General features: G+C 34.6%; 1 protein-coding gene across 9 annotated transcripts in view; it reads right to left on the reverse strand.

Moving 5' to 3' along the window:
• Positions 1-20,670, reverse strand: part of KCNH1 (potassium voltage-gated channel subfamily H member 1) — a 610,670-nt gene that overhangs the window by 447,217 nt on the left and 142,783 nt on the right. For all 9 annotated transcript variants that reach the window (XM_074309074.1, XM_074309077.1, XM_074309078.1 and 6 more), the window contains 2 exons: positions 17,240-17,346; positions 3,854-3,982 (listed from right to left, as the gene is read on the reverse strand). In XM_074309074.1, the coding sequence (XP_074165175.1) occupies positions 3,854-3,982; positions 17,240-17,346 (236 nt within the window). The remainder of the gene's footprint in view (positions 1-3,853; positions 3,983-17,239; positions 17,347-20,670) is intronic.

Here is a 20,670-nt window from a genome sequence, read left to right on the forward strand (position 1 = left end):
AAAACTGATTTAAATGTTGCCTTCTCGTCTTGATTACTCATGATCTCTGTCAGAAGACACTGATAAGCAATAAAATGTCCCAAAATATGGGCAGCAAAGAAATGATGAAGAAGAGGAAGAAGAGAAATCAAGATTTATGTATGGAATCATGAAACATTAAGTAATGATGGGGGTGATGTCTCCATATATAACAAAAACTATGGTTATAGTAGGATTTTACTGCATATCATAAAGGAGAAAAAGAAGCAATACAGAGGCTCTTCAAAAAAAAGGTGAATAGACTCCAGAAAAATAAAGGTATCATGCTTTATTATTTACAAAGCATCTTTCTCATAGTAATCATGTGATTTAAGTAATACTAGCAGTAATACCTCTGTTTTAAAGAAAAAGAACCTAAAGCAATTAAAAAACTTTCCCAAAAGCATATTACTTGCCTGAGATCTAATTATAGTTAGTTCTCAATCATGTCTGGATAGATTGTCCATTTTTCAAATTTTATGTTGTAACTTATTTCTAAGCCATTTCTAACTATTGTCAAGACATACTCAGGGAATATAAGCTAAATTTTAATATCAAATTGCATAAGTTAGACCTAGTAAAACCTTAGGTATATTTAATTGAGAAGAGGGAAAGAAGAAATATACATGTGTGTATGTATGGAGAGAGAGAGAGAGAGAGACAGACAGACAGACAGACAGACAGACAGACACACTGGCCAAATCTACCATAGTGAATTGTAAATCCTACATCAAAGTGGCTATTACTGCTGACCAAGGTGCTGAAATAAGCCCTGGGCTCCATCTTCTAGATATAGAAGAAACAAAGACAAGGCAAAAAGAAAAAAAGCATTGTAGAAAGTTGAAGGTGGAAAAGACCTTAGACATCATCTGGTCTAATCCTGGTTTTTTTAATAAATGAGGAAACTAAGGCTGAAAGATGATTAATTTCTCATCCAAGATCACACAGAGAATGAGCAATGAAGTGAGCAAACTCATATCTTCTCTCAATCTCTATTCACCATATCCCAGTGCCTCTCAGGAGCACATTCAAGGCACTGAGGGTACTTTTTTTCATTGGCCTACTTAGCACTAAGGGATATTGATAAAACTGTAATTTGTATAATAGTAATCACTCTTCATAGCTGAAATGATCTATGCTGTTTTATGGCAGATTCAAACCAAACTTCTACCTGTCAGAGTGGTACTTGTAATTCCTGCTATCAGGAAAATGGGTACATCAGATAAGCTCCAGAATTCTAAGTTTTAGTGATGTTCACATTGTCTAGCACCAATTTGGCACATTCCCAAAAGACTACCTAGTGTAGGTGGGAAATGGATCAGTTCAAAGCTTCTGTGCCAATAAGCAGTGGGATTGGGTTGGCAAATGACTGCTGCACTTCCAGCCTAGATAAAACAGGGAATCTCAGGTTCAAAACAACAACAAATTACCGAGGTAAAATAAGACTGGTAGATTGCCACATTTCTTATAATGGGCAGTCTTTGAAACTACATTAAATGAGCTATTCTAATCTTGTTCCTACTATTATGGATAGTAATTTTCTGAATTTAAACAAATCAAGGATTGAAGTTTTTTCTATTTCTCTAACAAAGAGATAAAATAGCTCCTAGTTTCAGAAAGAAAAGGGAATAGGATAAATGCTTGCATACAAATATACAATTAGTTCTCTTTAATCAATCCTCACCAGAACCCTTTTGATTTATTCATGGTCCCTATTGCAAGGGAGTTCACCACTAAAACTCATTAAAAGGAAGTGATGCATTTGATTCCTGAAGCACTGACCTGAGTGAGCTTTATTATATAATCTTGATTTATCTATTCTGTCAGGTGCATCAGAATCAAATAAAGACTGCTAGATGCCAAGGAAAATATGCTTTTTCTTCACACATCTTTATGACAAAGATATCTATGCTATTGTTATTGTCTCATCAGGATATCTAAACTGTTTTGTTGTCATAGAAAATTAGATATTCGCATATAGGCAAAATTGGTTACATGGCATAATCATATTTGAAGGGAAAAAAATAGAAAGATGTTACTAAATTTAGTTAGCTTTAAAATATGAAGTGCATGTTTAGAATTGTGGATTTATATCCCTAGAAGAGAACAGAGATCAGCAAGTTCAACTCTTTTTTTGCCAACAAAGGGGGAGAGGGGAAAGAACTTGCTGGAGATCACATCATGAGATAATAAGCTCATAGATTTAGAGCTAGAGGAACCCTTAAAGACTGACCTGTTCATTCCATCATTTTGCAAGTAAGGAAACTGAGGCCTAGAATAGGAAAGTGATTTGTCTAAGATTATATCAAAGAATTGTAGGATCTTAGCTGTTGAATTGTAGCTATCTTAGAGGTCATCTAGACCTACTCCATCATTTTATAATTGAGAAAATTAAGGCCTGGAGAATGGAGGGGACATGTACAAAGCCATATCATAGAATCATGTATTTTAAGCTAGAAGAGGAATTAAAGGCCATCTAGATTATTCCCCTCATGTATATAGAGAAGGAAGCTGAGAGTCAATAGGTTAAATCACTTGCTAAAATCCCACAGGTAGAATTTGAAGTCAAATCCTATGACTCCAGAACTAATTCTCTTTCTATTGAACTATACTGCCTCCCTAAAGTCCCTTAATCTTTCAATTTGCCCAGGTAGCTCTCTAAACTGCAGAGTAGGTTTAATCTGAAGTGGTAAAGAAACTTTCCTCATTGGGAGTTCTTTATACTAATGAAATCCCATATCCAATCCAATGTGTGTGTGTGTGTGTGTGTGTGTGTGTGTGTGTGTGTGTGTGTATAAATTTATTATTAAGTATATTCGTGGTATAAGTCTATGCCACTGTGGTTTTATATTGGCTGAACACAGGAGGGCTTTAGGAGAAGCAGCCCCAGATACTATTGGGGAAAAGTGCTAGACAAGCAGAAAATTCTGAAATGTGAAATATTCCCTGTCATCTATGAAAGATGTTAGTGCATTAGTTAGGAGAGTGAAATCCAGCATTGTAGTGTCCTGAATAGTCCAACCAATCACTAAGATGTGGCTTTTTGTATATATATATATATATATATATATATATATATATATATATATATATATCATTATTAACCCACCAACAAGAGGATTTTGGCTTTGAGCCATTTTTTCAATTACAGTGATTGGCTCAGGCTGAAAAATTCACTTGCTCTGTTGTTTTTGAGGCATATCTCTAGGAAGTAGCTGGTTAGGGTGAGGATTTGTCTGTGGTATTAAAAGAAAAAAAATGCTGTTTAAGGTCATGAACCAGACTAACCAGGAACTGAATCCAATGTTAATTGGTTTCATAAATACTGTTATCTAAGCATATAATCTTGCCAGTTATAGACTAAACTAAATCAGCCACTTTGATGGAAATGATTGAAATTCTACCATTGCCTTTGAACAAAATAGAGTCTATGCCTCTTTTAAGAATTATATTTGAATATATGAAAAGTATCTTATTGTATGAGCACACATAATTCATTCAATTCTAAGAGTCTGACCAAATTCTATTCACTGCTGGGTAAGTGACCATTACCATCTGAAAATTTGGAATGCTCCTCTGATGCTGCTAGAATTATCCAATGCTAATTGGCACTTATTCCCTTTGCTTTCCAAGCAGAACCCCAAGCTTCCTCCCTTCTGCTTCCTATCCCAATTTATTCCAGGGTGACATTTTACCTTCCTCCAACATAAATTAGAGTGTAATTTTTAATTTTTGTGCTTAGATTGCCTTGGCAACCTTGAATTCGGTGTAGATTCCTGGGCCGTGCTGGAGAAAGAAAATATAAAATGTATCTATACAAATCAGAATTACAAACCTTTACATGAATCATCCTCAATTGGCTGTTTGAAAGCTGTTATGTCACTGAAAGTGCAAAGAAATAAAACCACTTTATCCTGTTCATTTCGAATTGGAGCAATTTTCACAAAGAACCACACAGGTGTTCCTGAAAAGAATATCAAAAGGATGGTCAGTGATTTGCATTTTCATTCAAGACTCTATGGTGGCAAAGGGTTTGGGGAATGAATAGGTGCAGATATTAATTTTATGAGAGAAAAAAAAGCATCTGATTCCTTCAGGTGCTAGGTGATTGCATCATTAATTTCCTTTCTTCACAGATTTACAATATTTACCTTAATATCTCAGATGGTCATTTACTTTAGACAAGTTCCAATAATTTTACAAAAATTGGTCTCACTTACCTTTGTGTAATATCCCAGGTTAGCAAGTAGCAAATCAATGTATCCCATATAGAGAAACAGAGGCACCGACAGCTAAAGTCTCCTCCCATCCCACCATGTAATCAGATGCAATTGCTAAGAAAAAAATTAGCATTTTCTATGCTGGCTAATGGAATACATATCCTCAGTTTCGATTCAAATTCATCTTTTAAAGGGCTCTGAAGATTATGGTTTTGAAATCCACAAATTTGATATATACGATAAACATATGTCACTCTCCACAAAGGGACAAAATAGTATGTGTCAAGGGCTGGAGGAGGGGAAGAGGAAAAGATATACAAGACAATCAGAGAGGTATTAGGACATGGAGAGAAGAAGTAGAAGAATAGCCATGATGATTTTTTTCTAAGGGGCCCTCTGATCATAGTCACAGAAATATCTATGAAAAATCCAAAAAAAATATATTGAAAAAACTTTCACTCATTTATCTTGCTCCTGAAATCAAATAAGATAGACTTCAAGCACTACTTATAATGGGTAATCAAAATAGGAACCAGTTAAACCTCTCTTTACTTACTTTTCAAAGTGGAACCAAACCCTGCACAATCAATGTTCTAAAACCTGAGTCAGTTCAGTTTCTACTTTTAAAAACATTTTTTAAAATTTAAAAATATTTTAAAGTTTCATTATTTTATTAATTATATATGTATATATAATTTATGTTATTATAGAAGATTATTTTATCTGAGTTCACCATTTTAAATATGCTTGATGAGTTTTGTGTACAAAATCATGATATCTATTTTAAAGAAAAAAACTGAGGTATAGAAAAGTGATAGTGCTTGCTCAAGCATGGTGGCAGAACTCCTGACAAGTGGACCGGTCTTCTAACTACCACGAACTGACTCTATTTAACATTCACATTCACAACAGATGCCACCAAGTTTCAAATAGTCAGGTCACAAGCACTTATTTCTAATTTAGGCTTATATTTTGCTAAGTTGGAAAAAATTATGATGTGAATTCAAAATGGGCACAAAAGAGGGACCTGAATTTTTTTTCTCTACCTTGAATATGAAAAATTGGAAATATGCTGTCTCTACTACAAAAAAGAAGGCAATTCTGACCCATAGGAATAAGACCTCTGCTTTAAGGAATACTCCTTCAAACTTAAAAATTCCCCCATAACAGGAATAAAGCAAATTAATGTACATTTATCCCATATCTGCCTTGTTAACAAGGTGTGCATTTATGAAAAGTTTGACTAGAATTAACTGTGCAGTAATAGGCAAAATTAGAGTATATGGGAATCAAACTGGTGATCTTAGCCTCAATAACAACATGTTCTACACATCTATTTTAAAAACACCCAGGTCTGATATTAGGCATAAAACTGAGCCTGGGAAAAGGTGGGGGAGAGACCCAAACTTATCCCCAAATAGAATACAGCTGCCTCCCCCAGGATGACACATACATGGTGCATAGATCATCTGTCACTAGAAAGAATAATTAGCAGCTTCACGAATTAGGGTTACATTTACATTGCTATCATCAAGCCTAATTATCTGTTGGCTGAAATAAGACCTTATGTCTTGATAGCAGGTGTTTGTAAAGGATATAGAACTACACAGCTGTTCTTCCAAATCTCCCCTCTACATAATTCCTTCCATAATCTCCCTTCCGACATAAGTATTCACATACCTTTGCTCCACTCTAATACATCATATGTGATACAAATAGCCTTCATGTATGTATGATGTTTCTCTCATGCTATCTTTATAATAATATAATAATAACAGACATCTATTATATATACATATACATTTATATATATACATATACATTTATATATATACATAGATATATATGTATATATATATATATATAATCACTTGAAGGATAATAAGACATCCTCAAAATGAAAGGATAGGATGGTATAGTAGATAATTTGCTGAATTTGGAGGCAAGAAGATCTGACCTTGAATCTTGCTTCATAAACTTGCCAGGTGTGTGAGCAAGTCACTCAATCTCTCTGTTCAATAGTAAAATAAGACGACCTGACTCAAGGACTCAAAATTTATGATTCTATAACTCCATAAAGTAGGTGCTGCAAATATTATCCTCATTTTTTTTACAGATTTGATTTGATTCAATTCAACATCATTTATAAGCACATCTTATTTGCAAAGTATTGGGCTACAAAGCCCTCGCCCTCCCCCCAAATAAAAGTGTTAAATGGGCTCTTTCATTAAGAAGCTTTCATTATTTTTGAGTATGAGGAAACTGAGATACAAACAAGTTAAATGATTTACTTGAAGCCATTGACCCCAGGTTTCCTATTCCAACTAGAATACACTAAGCTGTGCCTATATATATCACTTATACCTTTTGATAGAATTAAAGCTTTCATAGGGTACTAGCAACAAGTAGCTCTCTTTACATAGTACTCTGGACAGAGCCACCTATAAATAAGTGCCACAAAGTCATCTTCCTGTTGATAATAATGGTAAAGTTGTATCTTCTACCATAATGCCCTATACCTTCAGGTTTAAATAAATACTAAAATGCATCAAACACTGACCTGCCTATTTCTTTCTTAAAGACAAAAAGAAAATGAACATTAGAATGTAGAAAAGCTATTCAAAGACCATCAAAAACTGTTTGAAACCAACTGGGATGGAGATACAAAAAATGAATAAGGCTTTGCCATTTGTCCCACACCCCACTGAGCCTGTGTATTGCAAGAGATTTCATGGGGTAGAGATCTTTCATGCCATATGTGTCTCAATACCTAAAGACAGCAGGGTGGTGAAGGGATTGGGTCCTAGATTAATAAAGTAGGTGCTCCAGCAGAAAAAAAGGCTATAAACATCTGCCTGCAAAGAAAGAGTTAGATCTCAGAATTACAGAAAACCCTAAAAATTCATCAAGTCAGGTGTAATGAGGGTTTGATACTTGCATAAAGTGCATCAGTTCACTCGGCTGATGTGATTTCTTTCTCCATGTGTAGAAGCTGAGGAACCATTTTTTGGGGAAATTCTGATGACTTGTAATGAATGTACCTTGGAGTCTTTATAGCATGAGCAGAAATTCTGTAACTTGTTCTATTCTCCTAACACATGGTTAAGAGTAGTTTGGTTTTTTATTTTTATTTTTGTTTTTGTTTTTTTGATTAGTTGAATAGCCAGAATTGGAGGTGTCTTCAAAAAAGATCTGAAGAAATAGCCTACATTTCACTTCATTCTTTTTTCCCCAGTGCAATGGGAGGTTTTTAGTGTATATTTTATTCATAATGTCCAGTAATAGACAATTCTGTAAAAAATATCTCACTATTATATATATCCAGTGTTTGGCACAGAATAAGTGCTTGATAAATAATTTTTCATTTTTTTGGTAATACCTATTTCACTTTGCATCAGTTCAAATAAGTTATACCATATTTCTTTGAATCCTTATATATGTTATTTCTTACTGAACAATAATTTTTATTACATTCATATACCACAAGTTGTTTTTTTAAACCATTTCCATTTTGTTTCTAGTTCCTTGTTACTACAATAATTATTTTTGTTCAGTCACTTCAGTCACATCCAACTCTTTCTGACCCCATTTGGGGTATTCTTGACAAACTATGGAATGGTTTATAATTTCCTTCTCCAGCTCATTTTACAGATAAGGAAACTGAGACAAATAGGATAAAGTGATTTACCTGGGGGCATATAGTTAGTTAGTATCTGAGGCCAGACTTAAACTCAGGAAGATGTCTCCTGACTCCAGACCAGGCATTCTATTCATTGTACCACCTAGCTGGCCAATCACAAATAATATAAGTAAAATAAACATAAATAAATAATACAAATAACAAAAAGTGAGACATTCTTTTACAGCATTGTCTCTGACTAGATATCAAGAACAAAGGAATCGAGAATGAAATAAAGTATAATATGTCCATGAATATTTTGGCATATATTAGACCTTTGTTCCCATCTCTGATTTCTTTTAGCAAATACTCCCAAGTAGTAGAAATTTTGAGTCAAAGAAGATGAACACCAAACTTATCCAGAAAGGCTCTGCCAACAGTAAATTCGTGTGATTTTTCTTTCCATAACCCTCTAATAATGATTTTCCCAATTTTGTCATCTTTGCCAATTTATACTGTATAAGGTAAAAATTCAGATTTGTTTTAATTTGCATTTCTCTCAGTTTTAGTGATTTGGAGCATATTTCCAATCAGCCATTTGTGGTTTGCTAATTTTTTTCTGAAATTTTTCCAATCTTTTGACCATTTTCTTATTCTACTGAGAATATTTTTTAAAAAAACTAATAAATATCTAAAGCACTCTTACTAAGCTAAAATAAATAATGAGTCAATGCAGCCCTTGTCTTCAGACACTATTAGTTGGGATGTTCAGTAAAATCTCTCAAATAATCCTTCTTCTCTCCTCTGATATGTCATCATCTTTGTTTAGATCTTTTACATGTGAAGACCTTTCTTTAGGTTTTCATTTCTCCATACCAATACTATTGCAATAGCCCCCTGTTTAGTCTAACTATCTTAAGCCTTTCTTCCTGCAGTCCATCTTTCATTAAGCCACCAAATTTTCCTAAAGCAAAGATCTAACCATGTCACTGACAAACTCAATAAACTCCAGTGGCTTCTTATCATCTTCAGGTTCAAATCAAATTCTCTGTTTGGCATTCCAAGTCTTTCATAACCCAGCCTCCTCCCATTTTTCCAGTCTTATTATATCTTAACCCACCACTACATACTCACTTTTCAGTCCAATAACACTGGACTCCTTGATTGTTACTTACATAAAATGCTTCACTTCTTGACTCTGGGCATTTTCTCTGTCACCCATGTCTGGAATGCTCTTGATCCTCATCTTTCCCTCTTGGCTTACCTTACTTTCTTTAGTTCCCAGATAAAACCCTATCTTCTATAAGAAGCTTTTCCCATTCCCTCTTATTTCTAGTGCCTTAATTAAGATAATTTCAAATAATTAATATTTTCCATTTATCCTATGTATAGTTTTTTATACACAATTGTTTACATGTCATCTCCTCCACTGGATTGTGTCAGGCATGAGAGTAGTGACTACTCTTTGCCTTTCTTGTATCTCCAGGACTTAGCATTGTGCCTATCACATAGTAGAAGTTTAATAAATTATTATTGACTGATAGATAATTATACAGATAAAAAGATAAAGATAATAAATATAGAGCTGGAAAAGCCTTTAGAGATCTTTTAGAGACCAACTCCTTTGTTTTAGAGATGATAAAATGAAGTCCAGAGAGCAAATAACTTCTTCCTGGTAAAACATATATTAGGGATTCAAATCCAGATCCTTTGACTCCAACTCTACCATTCTTTCCACTATATCATGCCTCCCATTATAAATACCACACAAACAACTCTAATATAAAGTATTATATGATAAATTTATTAAAGAAGTATAATACTAAAGTCTCATTTGAAGGGGAAGGGAGAAAAAGAAAGGAAAGGAAATAAGTAAAAGCTTTATTTAGAAAGAAAAGGATTCAGTTTTGTCCACTATATTTTTATTTAGATAACTAGAAAGATATTTATGTATTTACACATATATATTCATATATGTATTATGCACATGTATATATGTATATATACAAACATGGAGAAGATAATAGTATTTATACTGTAATATAGACAAGAACAAGCAAAAAGATAAAAATGGTTTTAAAAAATGCAGATTCAGTAACATTTTACTACTCCATTTTCTGACTTTATTCATAGCTAACATTAAACAAGTTTCTTCCTACCATCCAGCTTTCTTCATGCTGACTCTTCCCTACTGCCCAGCAAATATATATTCATAGGAAAAAAGTATTATAATATTATCCTGAGTAAAAGGTAATCAGGAAGAAAAATTTGCTATAAAAATTGTGTCTAATTTTCTAAAACATGGCTCCTGGATTATCTGTTGCTTTTGAATATCTGTACTCCAGCTCCTTCCAGTGGCACAGTTATTTGGGAGATGATTGATTATACAAGTTTAGGTTCTGAGAGCCTTGAAAAAAATCCGAAACTTTGGCTACATGAGTTGTTTGGCTAAATTTCATTGCAGTTCAAAATCACTAGACAGTGGGATTTAGCAGTCACCTAAAAGTTTTGAATCAACTCCTAATTTGCAAGGCAGTTTCCAGCATGCCCTGCCTCTGTTCCACAACAAAACCTTATATAGCACTGGCCTGAAATCAGGTGGATCTGAGTTCAAATTCAGCTTCAAATAGTTACACTAGCTGTATAATTCTGGGCAAGTCACTTAACTTCATTTGCATTACACACACACACAATAAAGAGGAATTGACTAATCTGTACATAATGAACTATCTTTTATTATGGGACATAAAAGATTATGTCCCATCTCAAAATCAGAAAAACAAGGAATTTATTTAAAAAAAAAAAAAAAGAAAAATCAAGCAAGAAAAAATTCAATAGTTCATTTCTATATTAAACATTAAAACTCTCCTAATCATAAATGAATAATAAAATAAGACAATCTTGGCACCCAGTGCCTAAGGCCATGTTGACTTAGTTAAAGCCTCCATAATTATTTATCTTCTCAGTATGAGGCAACAAAATGTTATTGCACCTTGGAAAACTCCTTTCCTTGCCTGCCCTCTCCTGTCCTAACTCTCCCTTCACACCTCAACAGAAACAAAATAAAACAATCTACTCCATAGATCAAACATCCTTAATCTCGGAGAAGATAGACCATTGACCTAAGAGTGGCCAGAATGTCAATAACTCCAAAGCAGAAAGAAAGATGGTCATAAGCTGCTCTGTGGTTTCAAACCAACTGAAGAGGGGTACGACTGTAAGAGATAAGGAGGTAAGGGGATAGAAGCAAAGAAGAATCTCAGGGCTAGAAAGAACTTCAAAAACTCTCTAGCCCAACCCATGTCTGTCCAGGAATCCCTGTCTCAGACAATAACTTAGCTGTGTGACCCTGGGCTAGTTCCTTAACCTTAACTAACCCTAACCTAAAGTAGAGATAATAATAGTACTTACTTTTAGGTTGTTGTGAAGAGCAAATGAAAGAATAGATGTAAAAGGAATTTATAAATTTAAAAGTGTAATGTGTGATCTGTTATTATTTTTGTTCTACAACAGATCAAACAAAAACTTATATTATTTGTGATTGGCTAGCTAGGTGGTACAATGAATAGAATGACTGGTCTGGAGTCAGGAGACATCTTCCTGAGTTTGAGTCTGGCCTCAGATACTAACTAACTATATGCCCCTGCCTTTTGAAGCAGCCCATGACAATCAATCAATGAACATTTCTTAAGTGTCAATCACAGTGCTAATCACTGGGAACACAAAAAAAGAGACAAAAAAAAAAAAAAAAAAAACAGTCCCTGCCCTCAAGGAGTTCATAATCTAATGAGGGAAACTGCAAGTAAATATAAACAAAGCAAGGTATGTGCAGGATAAATAGGAAATAATTAACAGAGGAAAACCTACTTGTGGATAACTATTTCTTAGGAAATATTAATTTATACTGAATGGAAATATGCTACTCTTCAACTCTTGTCACTTTACGTGTTTCATTTTGTCTATCTTACCTCTACCCTAACAAATTCAAGCTGCTTGCTGATGTGATCTCAATTAAAAGCTGTTCTCATTAGCTTGATTCTCTATTCAGATGCTTCCTTACTGGTCATTTCCCACCAAAGAAGAATCTTAAGGAAGAAGAGTTTCTATCTCCCTCTCCAAATGATTTCTTTGGAAGGAAAAACAAAAAAGGAAACATTTCCCAAATGTTCCAGATAAAGGACAAAAGATTAATCACATCCCTTAAAAGGAAGATTGATGCCCAAATTCAGGGAAGGCAATACATCTGAAAATTTGGCTGATGACAAAAGACTGCTGCTTTGAAAAATGACCTTTCTATAGGTGAAAGCATGAGTGCTCGTTGAGTTACAGCATATTGTTCATCCTGTGGGCCTTAGTCCTTATATTAGCACTATTGTTTGTTTCGATCCACCCGTTAGAGCAGGCAGAATTAAGGTTATAAGACTTGGCTTTGAGTTTCCATCAGTCAGAAAGTCCTGACAAGTAGGCAGCTCAGTTTCAAGTACACAATAATCACTCATTTTCCATTTTCTCTATCAATCTCCCATCCATGCAAGACCTTTTCACATGACTTTCCTCTGTAAAGAAGGGCGGAGGCCAATGTTCAATAACAATAGAATTACAAATAATTTATAGTGGGGAATAATTTCTGCAGTTCCAAACATGAAGTGAGGAGAAGGGAGGAGAAAGTATTTTTATGGACTCATCAAGTAGGGGAGAAAAAAAGAAAACTTGTATGTAAGCATACTAAAAAAAACTAGGTGGTGACCTAGAAATGCTTAGAAATCAAATAAGGAAACAATCTCAGACAAGTAAATACTTTGACTTTCTGGTCCAAAATACTTCTTCCTGGGGGCAGCTAAATGGCAGTGTGGATAGAGCACCAGCTCTATCAGGAGGACCTGAGTTCAAATCTAATCCCAGACATGTAATACACTTATCTGTATTGACTCTGGGCAAGCCCCTTAATCCCAACTGTCTCATAAATAAACAAATAAACAAATACTGATGACAATTACTAATATGTATTATCTTCTTCCATTATAATGCAAATGTGCTTAAGAATAGGAACTGCCTTCCATAACAGAACTTGTCTCCTTAGGATTTAACACAGTGCCTAGCACATGAAAAGAAATATTGCTACTCCTTCTCCTACAGCTGTTGTTTTCATTCACTGATTCATTCATTCAAGTCAGAAGTACAGTGGAAAATATGAGCCCTTGAGCCTGATATCACCATGAAAGCAGATAATGCTACCCGACCTTCAGTGTTCAGTAGCATGGGCTGCTTCAAAAGCAGGGGTTCAAACCCAGGTCTTCTGACTCTGAAGCCAAACTGTTCTACTACATCACACTTTATGTCTGATGGATATGATATTGGCATCTTATAAACTCCATGAGAGGAAAGGACTATGCTAGGTTGACTTTTATTCTTTCCAAAGTCCAGTCCTCCAAGTACCAGCTAAAAATTTCATCTTTTTGGAGAGGTCTTTCCTGATCTTCCTTAATGTTAGAATCTTTCCTGTGTTAAATATCTCAAATTTATCATTTATAGATTTTGTTTGTACATAACTGTTTTTATATTATTTCCCCCATTAAACTGTGAGCATTTTGAGAGTATGGATTCAGTTTTGTTTTGTTTTTTTATATTCTAAGCATAGTGCCTGGCACATAGTAGGAACTTAATAAATGCTTACTGACTGACTGACTACATATTAGGCATCTTTAAATATTTGAGGAATTGAGCTGAGTTTCTTGATGTCTGTTGATAAGACTTTGACAACTGAGCTTCACGAGTTCTAGCACTGGCCTCTTGCAGCTTTATACCATCACTGGACACTGGTCAGGTGTTACAGTGGACAGAGTGTCAGGTCTGGAGTCAGGAAGACTCATCTTCCTGAGTTCAAATCTGACTTCAGACACTGAGAGCCTAGGCAAGTCACTTAACCCTGTTTGCCTCTGATTTTCATCTGTAAAAAGAGCTGAGAAAGAAAATGGTAAACCATTCCCATCTCCAGTATCTTTGCTTAGAAAACTCCATTGTAGTAACAAAAAGTAAAACACAACTGAAAAATTACTGAACAAAAAGAAAAGGGAAAAAAAAGTCATTTCTTTCTGGCCAGGCCTCACTTCTATGAAAACCATAAAGGATAAAACATTAATCAGGTAAATATTTGAAGTTGACTAGATAAGATTTATATGAACTGATTCTGAGTGATAGGAGCCAGAACAGTAAAATTGTGTGGTGATCAAATATGATAGATTTGGCTTTTCTCAGCAGTATAATGGTCCAAGACAATTTCAATAGACTTGGGATGGAAAATGACATTCATATCCAGGGAAAGAACTATGAAGACAGAATGACAATCAAAGCATACTATTTTCACTTTTTTTTGTTCTTTTTTTCTCGTGGCTTTTTTCCATTTTGTTCTGACTGTTCTTTTACAACATGACTAATATGGAAATGTTTAAAATGATTATATATTTTCTAACCTATATCATATTGCTTGTTGTCTTGGAGGAAGAGGAGGGAAGGGAAGGAAGGGAGGAAAGGGGGAAAATCTTACAAAAATGAACAATAATAACTATATTTACACATAATTGAAAAATAAATAAAATACTATTAAGTGGAAAAGATGTATGCAGGGTCAAATTTAGGCTCAAAATGTACCCCACCTCCTTCATGTCTATATCACACAATTGAGAAATGACACAGTATCTAGCATTATTATTCTGTGTTTCTGTCTTGCCTCTCCTATTAGAGTAACTATGAGCTTCTTAAATTATGTGATCAATAAGTATAAGGGACTCAGAATCCACCTAAGCCAACTTCCTCATTTTGTAATTAAGGAAACTGAGGCCCAGTATCCAAGAAAATTATAATTGATTTGCCACAGATCACAGAGGAAGTATCTGAAGCAAGATTTGAACCTGGGTTGTTTGACTTCATAGAAGATGCTCTTTTCATTGTTCTGTATTGCCTCCTCAAAGATAAGAGCCATATCATCCTTATTCTATGCATTTTCCAAACAGTAAGTACAAAACTATTACTTTCAATAGCCAGCACATTAATGCATTAGTAGCCAACAAATGTACTTCTTTAAAAATAAAATTTTATAGATTTCTTTTGCTTTACATTGTATAAATTTTTTTCCTATACCCCTTCCTCGCCTTACTCCATGAGAGACATTTCTTATAACAAAGAAAAAAATTCAAGAAAAGAAAGAAGAGGAATGGATACAATCAATAAAACTAATATACCAATATATTTTTTTAAGTTATGTATGTATGTATTGCTCCATATCCATCGATTTCTATCTCTATAAAGGTATGGAGGAAAATATCTTTTTATCTCTTTGAGGGGACATGCTTATTCTTTACAATTCTGTCACTTTACTCTTTATCAGGTCATAAGTCTTTCCATGTGTCTCTGTATTCATGATGTTCAGTATTTCTTATAGCATAATAACATCCCATTTAACCACGATTTATTAAGCTATTTGACAACTGGTGATTGTTTATTTTGCCTCCAAATCCAAAAATGTTGCTATTATATTGGTATGTGTAGGAACTTTTTCTTTACCAAATACCAATTTTTTGCCTGGTAGTGGAATCTCTGGTTCAAGGATATGAACATTTTAGTCATCATATTTGCATAATCTCAGATTCCATTCCAAAATGATTATACTGATTTACAGCTTCAGCAACAACATTTTATTGTGTCTATCTTCTCACAACCTCTGAAACTGACTGTTCCCACCGTCTGTCATCTTTTTTTCAATTTGCTGGGTGTAAGGTAGAACCTCAGGGTTGTTTTTTTTTTTTGTATTTATCTTTTAATTACTGTTTTGGAGCATCCCTTCCTAAATTTATTAAAAGTCTGGAATTATTTGAAGAAGTTCTTATTCATATATGTTGACCACTTATTTAATGGAAAATAGTTTTTGTGTTAATGTACTCTTTACATAGATGAAAACTCTGCTCCTATTCTACCATCCATATAAGATGGATACTTTGAGTTGTGTCTCCCTCAGTAGGAATGGCAATATTTCTTTTATCCATATTTCCTTTACCCAGTTCCCTTTGTGGTCTACTGCATGAATTGGTGAGATGGTTGAAGAAAATTTGTAATAAAAGCTCAGTTTGTAGAGATTGAGTGAAATTAAATGGCAGTGTGTTATTAGTTCTTCATGACCTAGATTTCTTGAGTTTGTTGATTATAAAGGTTAATTTTCCATAGATGTACCTGCATGGACTTCAAGTGGAACAACCTATCTTTGTAAGTATAAGCCTTTTTGAGAGGCTTACACCAGAGCTCCAGAAAGGATGAGGACTCTGATTCCTTTCAGGATAAAATCATTCAATATGCTGCCTTTCCATTCAGAGCAAGAAAGTAACTGTCACTCAAACTTGTATTCCCTGGGATAAAGGCTTGTCAATCATGTTCCACCTGAGCTGCCCTGGACATGTTTTACTGAAACAATGACCTGCTAGCTTTACCTAGAAGGAACATTGATTCTTGATGTAAAGTAGTTTGGGGGGGAAGAAACATGACAACTTGGTATTCCCCAGAAGACTCACTATCTCAACTTCTAATACGGCTATCAAAGACCTGGGCACAGTGCAAAAGTCATTTTTTAAATGCCATTGCTATCGTTATTTCTTATTAGGAATAAGAATTTCCACTACTACTACTACTACTAATATAATAATAATAATAACAATAATAATAATAATAAATTTCTTATTAGGAATTCACTGAATGCTGAATCTCCTCTTGGAGATTTTGTTTTTGTATATGGTTACTAACCCAGATACTTCATTAGCATCAGTGATAGAAGCCAAGAAATGAATAGGTAATATGTAGGCTCCAAAGAACAATGCAAATTAATAGCCCACTGCTAGCAGACTAGTTTCCTAAGTGAAAATGAGATCAGTCAGGGAAAAAACCACCTTCCAAAAGAACTAGAAGTTCTATACTCAAGATAGCTTGGAAGCTATGAATTCATTGGATAAAGCTCAATTGGGAAGAGAAGGGGAATCTCCCCTGCCAATCCAGCCTAGAATATGTGTAAGAAACAGAACAGTCTGATGAAGAAACCCAGAGCAATTTTTAACTACAATGATGGTCTGTCTAATGGAAACTGAGGGTATTCCTTGGCTAAAAGAAAGAAAGAAGGAAAATGTATTGTAGTGTTGTGAAGATTGGATGAAATTAAATGGCTGTGTGATATTAAATCTTCATAACCTAAGGTTACATTTGCTGATCATAAAAGTTAATTTTATGTGTGTGTGTATATATATATATCTGCATGGACTTCAAATGGAACAACCCCATTCACCGGGAGTCATTAAATGATTCATCCATTAAATGATTAACCATTCAAAATAGTCAAAATACTCACTGTTCTTTTTGTACATCAGAATTTCGAAAGAGTTCATTTCATAGTTCTCAAACGTCTGCCGCACCTTCTCAATTGTATCTTTGTCTGTCAGCTCCCCATACATAAAACTGTAAGTCAATCAACAGGTCCAAATTAAAACAGTTCTACTAAACTCAATAAACACTTACCAAATAGGGTCATTATGCTTAATGACCCAATGCTCTAAGGTTACATTGGTTCTGGGGTTACAAATGCAAAAAAATAAAATAAAATAAAATAAAATACTTTACTCTCAAGTCTACTTTCTATCAATAGATACTATTGTTCTTTTCTGACACTAGGCCTAAATTTGCATCTTTGAACATATTCAAAGACCTGTTGGCTATGCTGTACTATAATTACTCAGTGAATTAAGTTGTGTATACTATTTGAGAACATAAGTTATAAAAAATAATTTCTTAATTTGTATTTTGATCAAAAGAAATTTCTAGGAGACCTTGGAAAGGTGATCAAATCAAAACTAACTTTGTACCTTAAATTCAAAATTAGAAGATGAACAGGAAGTTAGAAGTACAGGCTTTCAGATACACTTCATGAAACAAGCTTGCCCTTTTTGCAGATAAGGAAACTGAGATTGCCCAGAGTCCTATAACTAATGTGTAAGTAAAAGAACCAAGAATTGAAATAAGTCTTCTGAGTATACTATAAAATTTAAGTAGGATCATTATTTTGAAGGGTAACAATTCCACACTTTTTAAACAACACTTCCCATTTGTTGACTGAATAAATGATTGCAAAACTCTGTACTGGGTCTTGGGGAAAACACAAAATTTGAATAAGACATGCTCTATGTCCTCATGATACTTACAATTCAGGTAAACTATTTGACACAAACACAGATGAATACAAAATCAAACAATATCTATTACTGTGCTGTAATCTAGATATACTCTAAGGGGTAACTGAGTCAAATTGCCCTGAGATTAACCAAGTGGGTCCAAACAACAATACTTTTTTAAATCAATTAACCAATCATGAACATCTATTAAGCTCTAACTCTGGGGTAGGCATTGTACTTGGAGCTAGAGAACACAATGGAAAAAAAAATGTTCCTTTTGTCAAGAAGCTAATATTCTATGGAGATGTCAGATATCCATCTCATAAGTATGTCTACACAATACGTTTATACAAAAAATGCAAAGTTGTAGGAGGAAGCACTAGCTACTGAAAGAGGGGAGTATCAGCAAGGGTCTCATGTAGGCTTTCTTCAAGCCAAGTTTTTAAAGAAGATAAGGGATTCTTGAAGGTAGAGGTAAGGAGAGAGGCGTGAAGAACATCCAGTACAAAGTAACAGAGACAGGAGATGAAGAATCATGTGTGAAGAATAGCAAGAAGATCCATTTGGACCCTACTGTATATGAGGTATGAATGAAGTGAACTGTGAAAGCTGTCTCACAAGATGCAGACAGTGATCTAAAGCCTGAGTGAAGGTCGGCTGTGCCCCAGGGCTAGGTTTCTTTCTCCAGAAATCATGTGGTTTACAAGGAGTGGGACCTTTTCTTTGTGAGACTAAGTTGGAGCTACCTTGGCATTGAAACTCCCATATAAGATAATTTAGTAATCTGAAAGATGTGGTTGAGTTAAAAGTTTTTCCTCATTTATGACTTAGAATGTGAAGTCATTTGTCCTGGCTAATCAGGGCAAACATCCAGCCTATAGGGAGAGTTAGCCCAGGCCCCTATATAATTCTTGTCTGTGAACTGGGCCTTGCCTTTCCTTGCCTAACTACTCATAGGATCTCTTGAGATTGTAATAAAATTCCTTTCTGCTTTTGCCTTGAGAAACCTCATTAATTTATTTGGTTTATTTGAGCCGGTGGTCTTGTCCCACACAGGTAGGATAAATCAGAAAGCAGTCAATAAGCATTCATTATGCATCTGCTATGTACCAGGCACTGTTCTAGGTCTGTCTGGAACAACAGATTGGTGCTCTGTGTTATAAAAAGCTTTAAAAGAAAAACAAAGGAACTTCTATTTTATCTCACGGACAATTAGAAGTCACTAGTATTTGTTGAGTAGGGATCTGATCAGACCCAACCTTTAGAAAAATCACTTTGGTAACTGGGTGGATGATAGATTATAGAAGAAAAAACTTGAGGCAAGGAGATGAAGAAGATTATTGCAGTAGTCTTGGTGGGAGGTGATTAGGATATGAACTCACTGGAATTTGAACTTCTTGAGAGCAGGGACTGTCTTTTACTTTTCTTTGTATCCCTAATACTTAGCATAGTGCCTGCCTTATAGTAGGTATTTAATGAATGTTCCTTGACTAAATAGGAAAAGATGGAAGTTAGACATCAAAAGATTTGGTTACTGACTGAAACTGAGGAGTGGAATATGACAGCAACTAGAAGAATGATTATGAGAAATGGATGGGCATTTTGAATTTCCACAGTTATGAAAATGAAATTGGAGAAATGAAATTTCAATTAGAAAACTAAAACCCACGTGGATATCAGGGAATAATCAAGGATGGAGGCTATCTTCTCCCAAAAGAATGTAAGCTCCTTGGGGGTAGGGACTGGATAAGTAAGGAAGGGTGGAGATTCATGTTTAGTAACTTCTACATTCAATTAATAGGAAATCAGGAAAGGGATTGATGCTTCAGGATAGGAAATAAAGAGCTGCCTTTGGAGTTTCTAAGGTGTGTCTACTTACCTAGACAACCATTCTTGCAAGAAAATAAAACAAATTTTCCTGCATTCATCAGTGAGTCAGTAGAGTTCTTGGTAAGATATTTTGTTTCTTACAATGATGACATATCCTTAACAGAAATAGAAGATTTCAGAAAGGGGATGAGTTTTGAGGGAAATACAATGACTTCAATTTGGGACACAGTGAGTTTGAGATGCTTTGTGAGACATCAATTTGAAATATCCAATAGACAGCTGAAGACACAAATAGATAAAAATTAAACCAAAGATATGAAATATAGAAAGCTTTTTTGAGATCTTTTTTTTCTTTTTGTTTTTGTTTTTATATTACCATACTTACAGGGGATGTATAATAGTATTACCACAAAGCAATTTTTCCTTCTCTTTGCTATAAGACTATCAACTATTACATGTCAAGGTCTCTCTATTAGAAACCTCTGCATGGGCTGGGGAACCACATAAATTTTTTTTTTTTTTTTTGGTTAAAACCGTATTTAAGGAGCAGCTAGGTGGCTCAGTGGGTAGAGCACCAGTCCTGAAGTCAGGAAGATCCGAGTTGAAATCTGGCCTCAGACACCTAACACTTCCTAGTTGTGTTAACCTCAATTGCCTCGGGGGGAAACATATATAAGAGAAGAATAAACAGATTCTGAGCAAGAGTCCTTCTATGAAAAAAAGTCAATTTACCCCAACTTAATGTCTGATTTTATCAACTTTTCTGCTCAATAAATGAGTAGTT

The sequence above is a fragment of the Sminthopsis crassicaudata genome, chromosome 4, assembly GCF_048593235.1.
Source record: "Sminthopsis crassicaudata isolate SCR6 chromosome 4, ASM4859323v1, whole genome shotgun sequence".
In the NCBI taxonomy this organism is placed as follows: domain Eukaryota; kingdom Metazoa; phylum Chordata; class Mammalia; order Dasyuromorphia; family Dasyuridae; genus Sminthopsis; species Sminthopsis crassicaudata.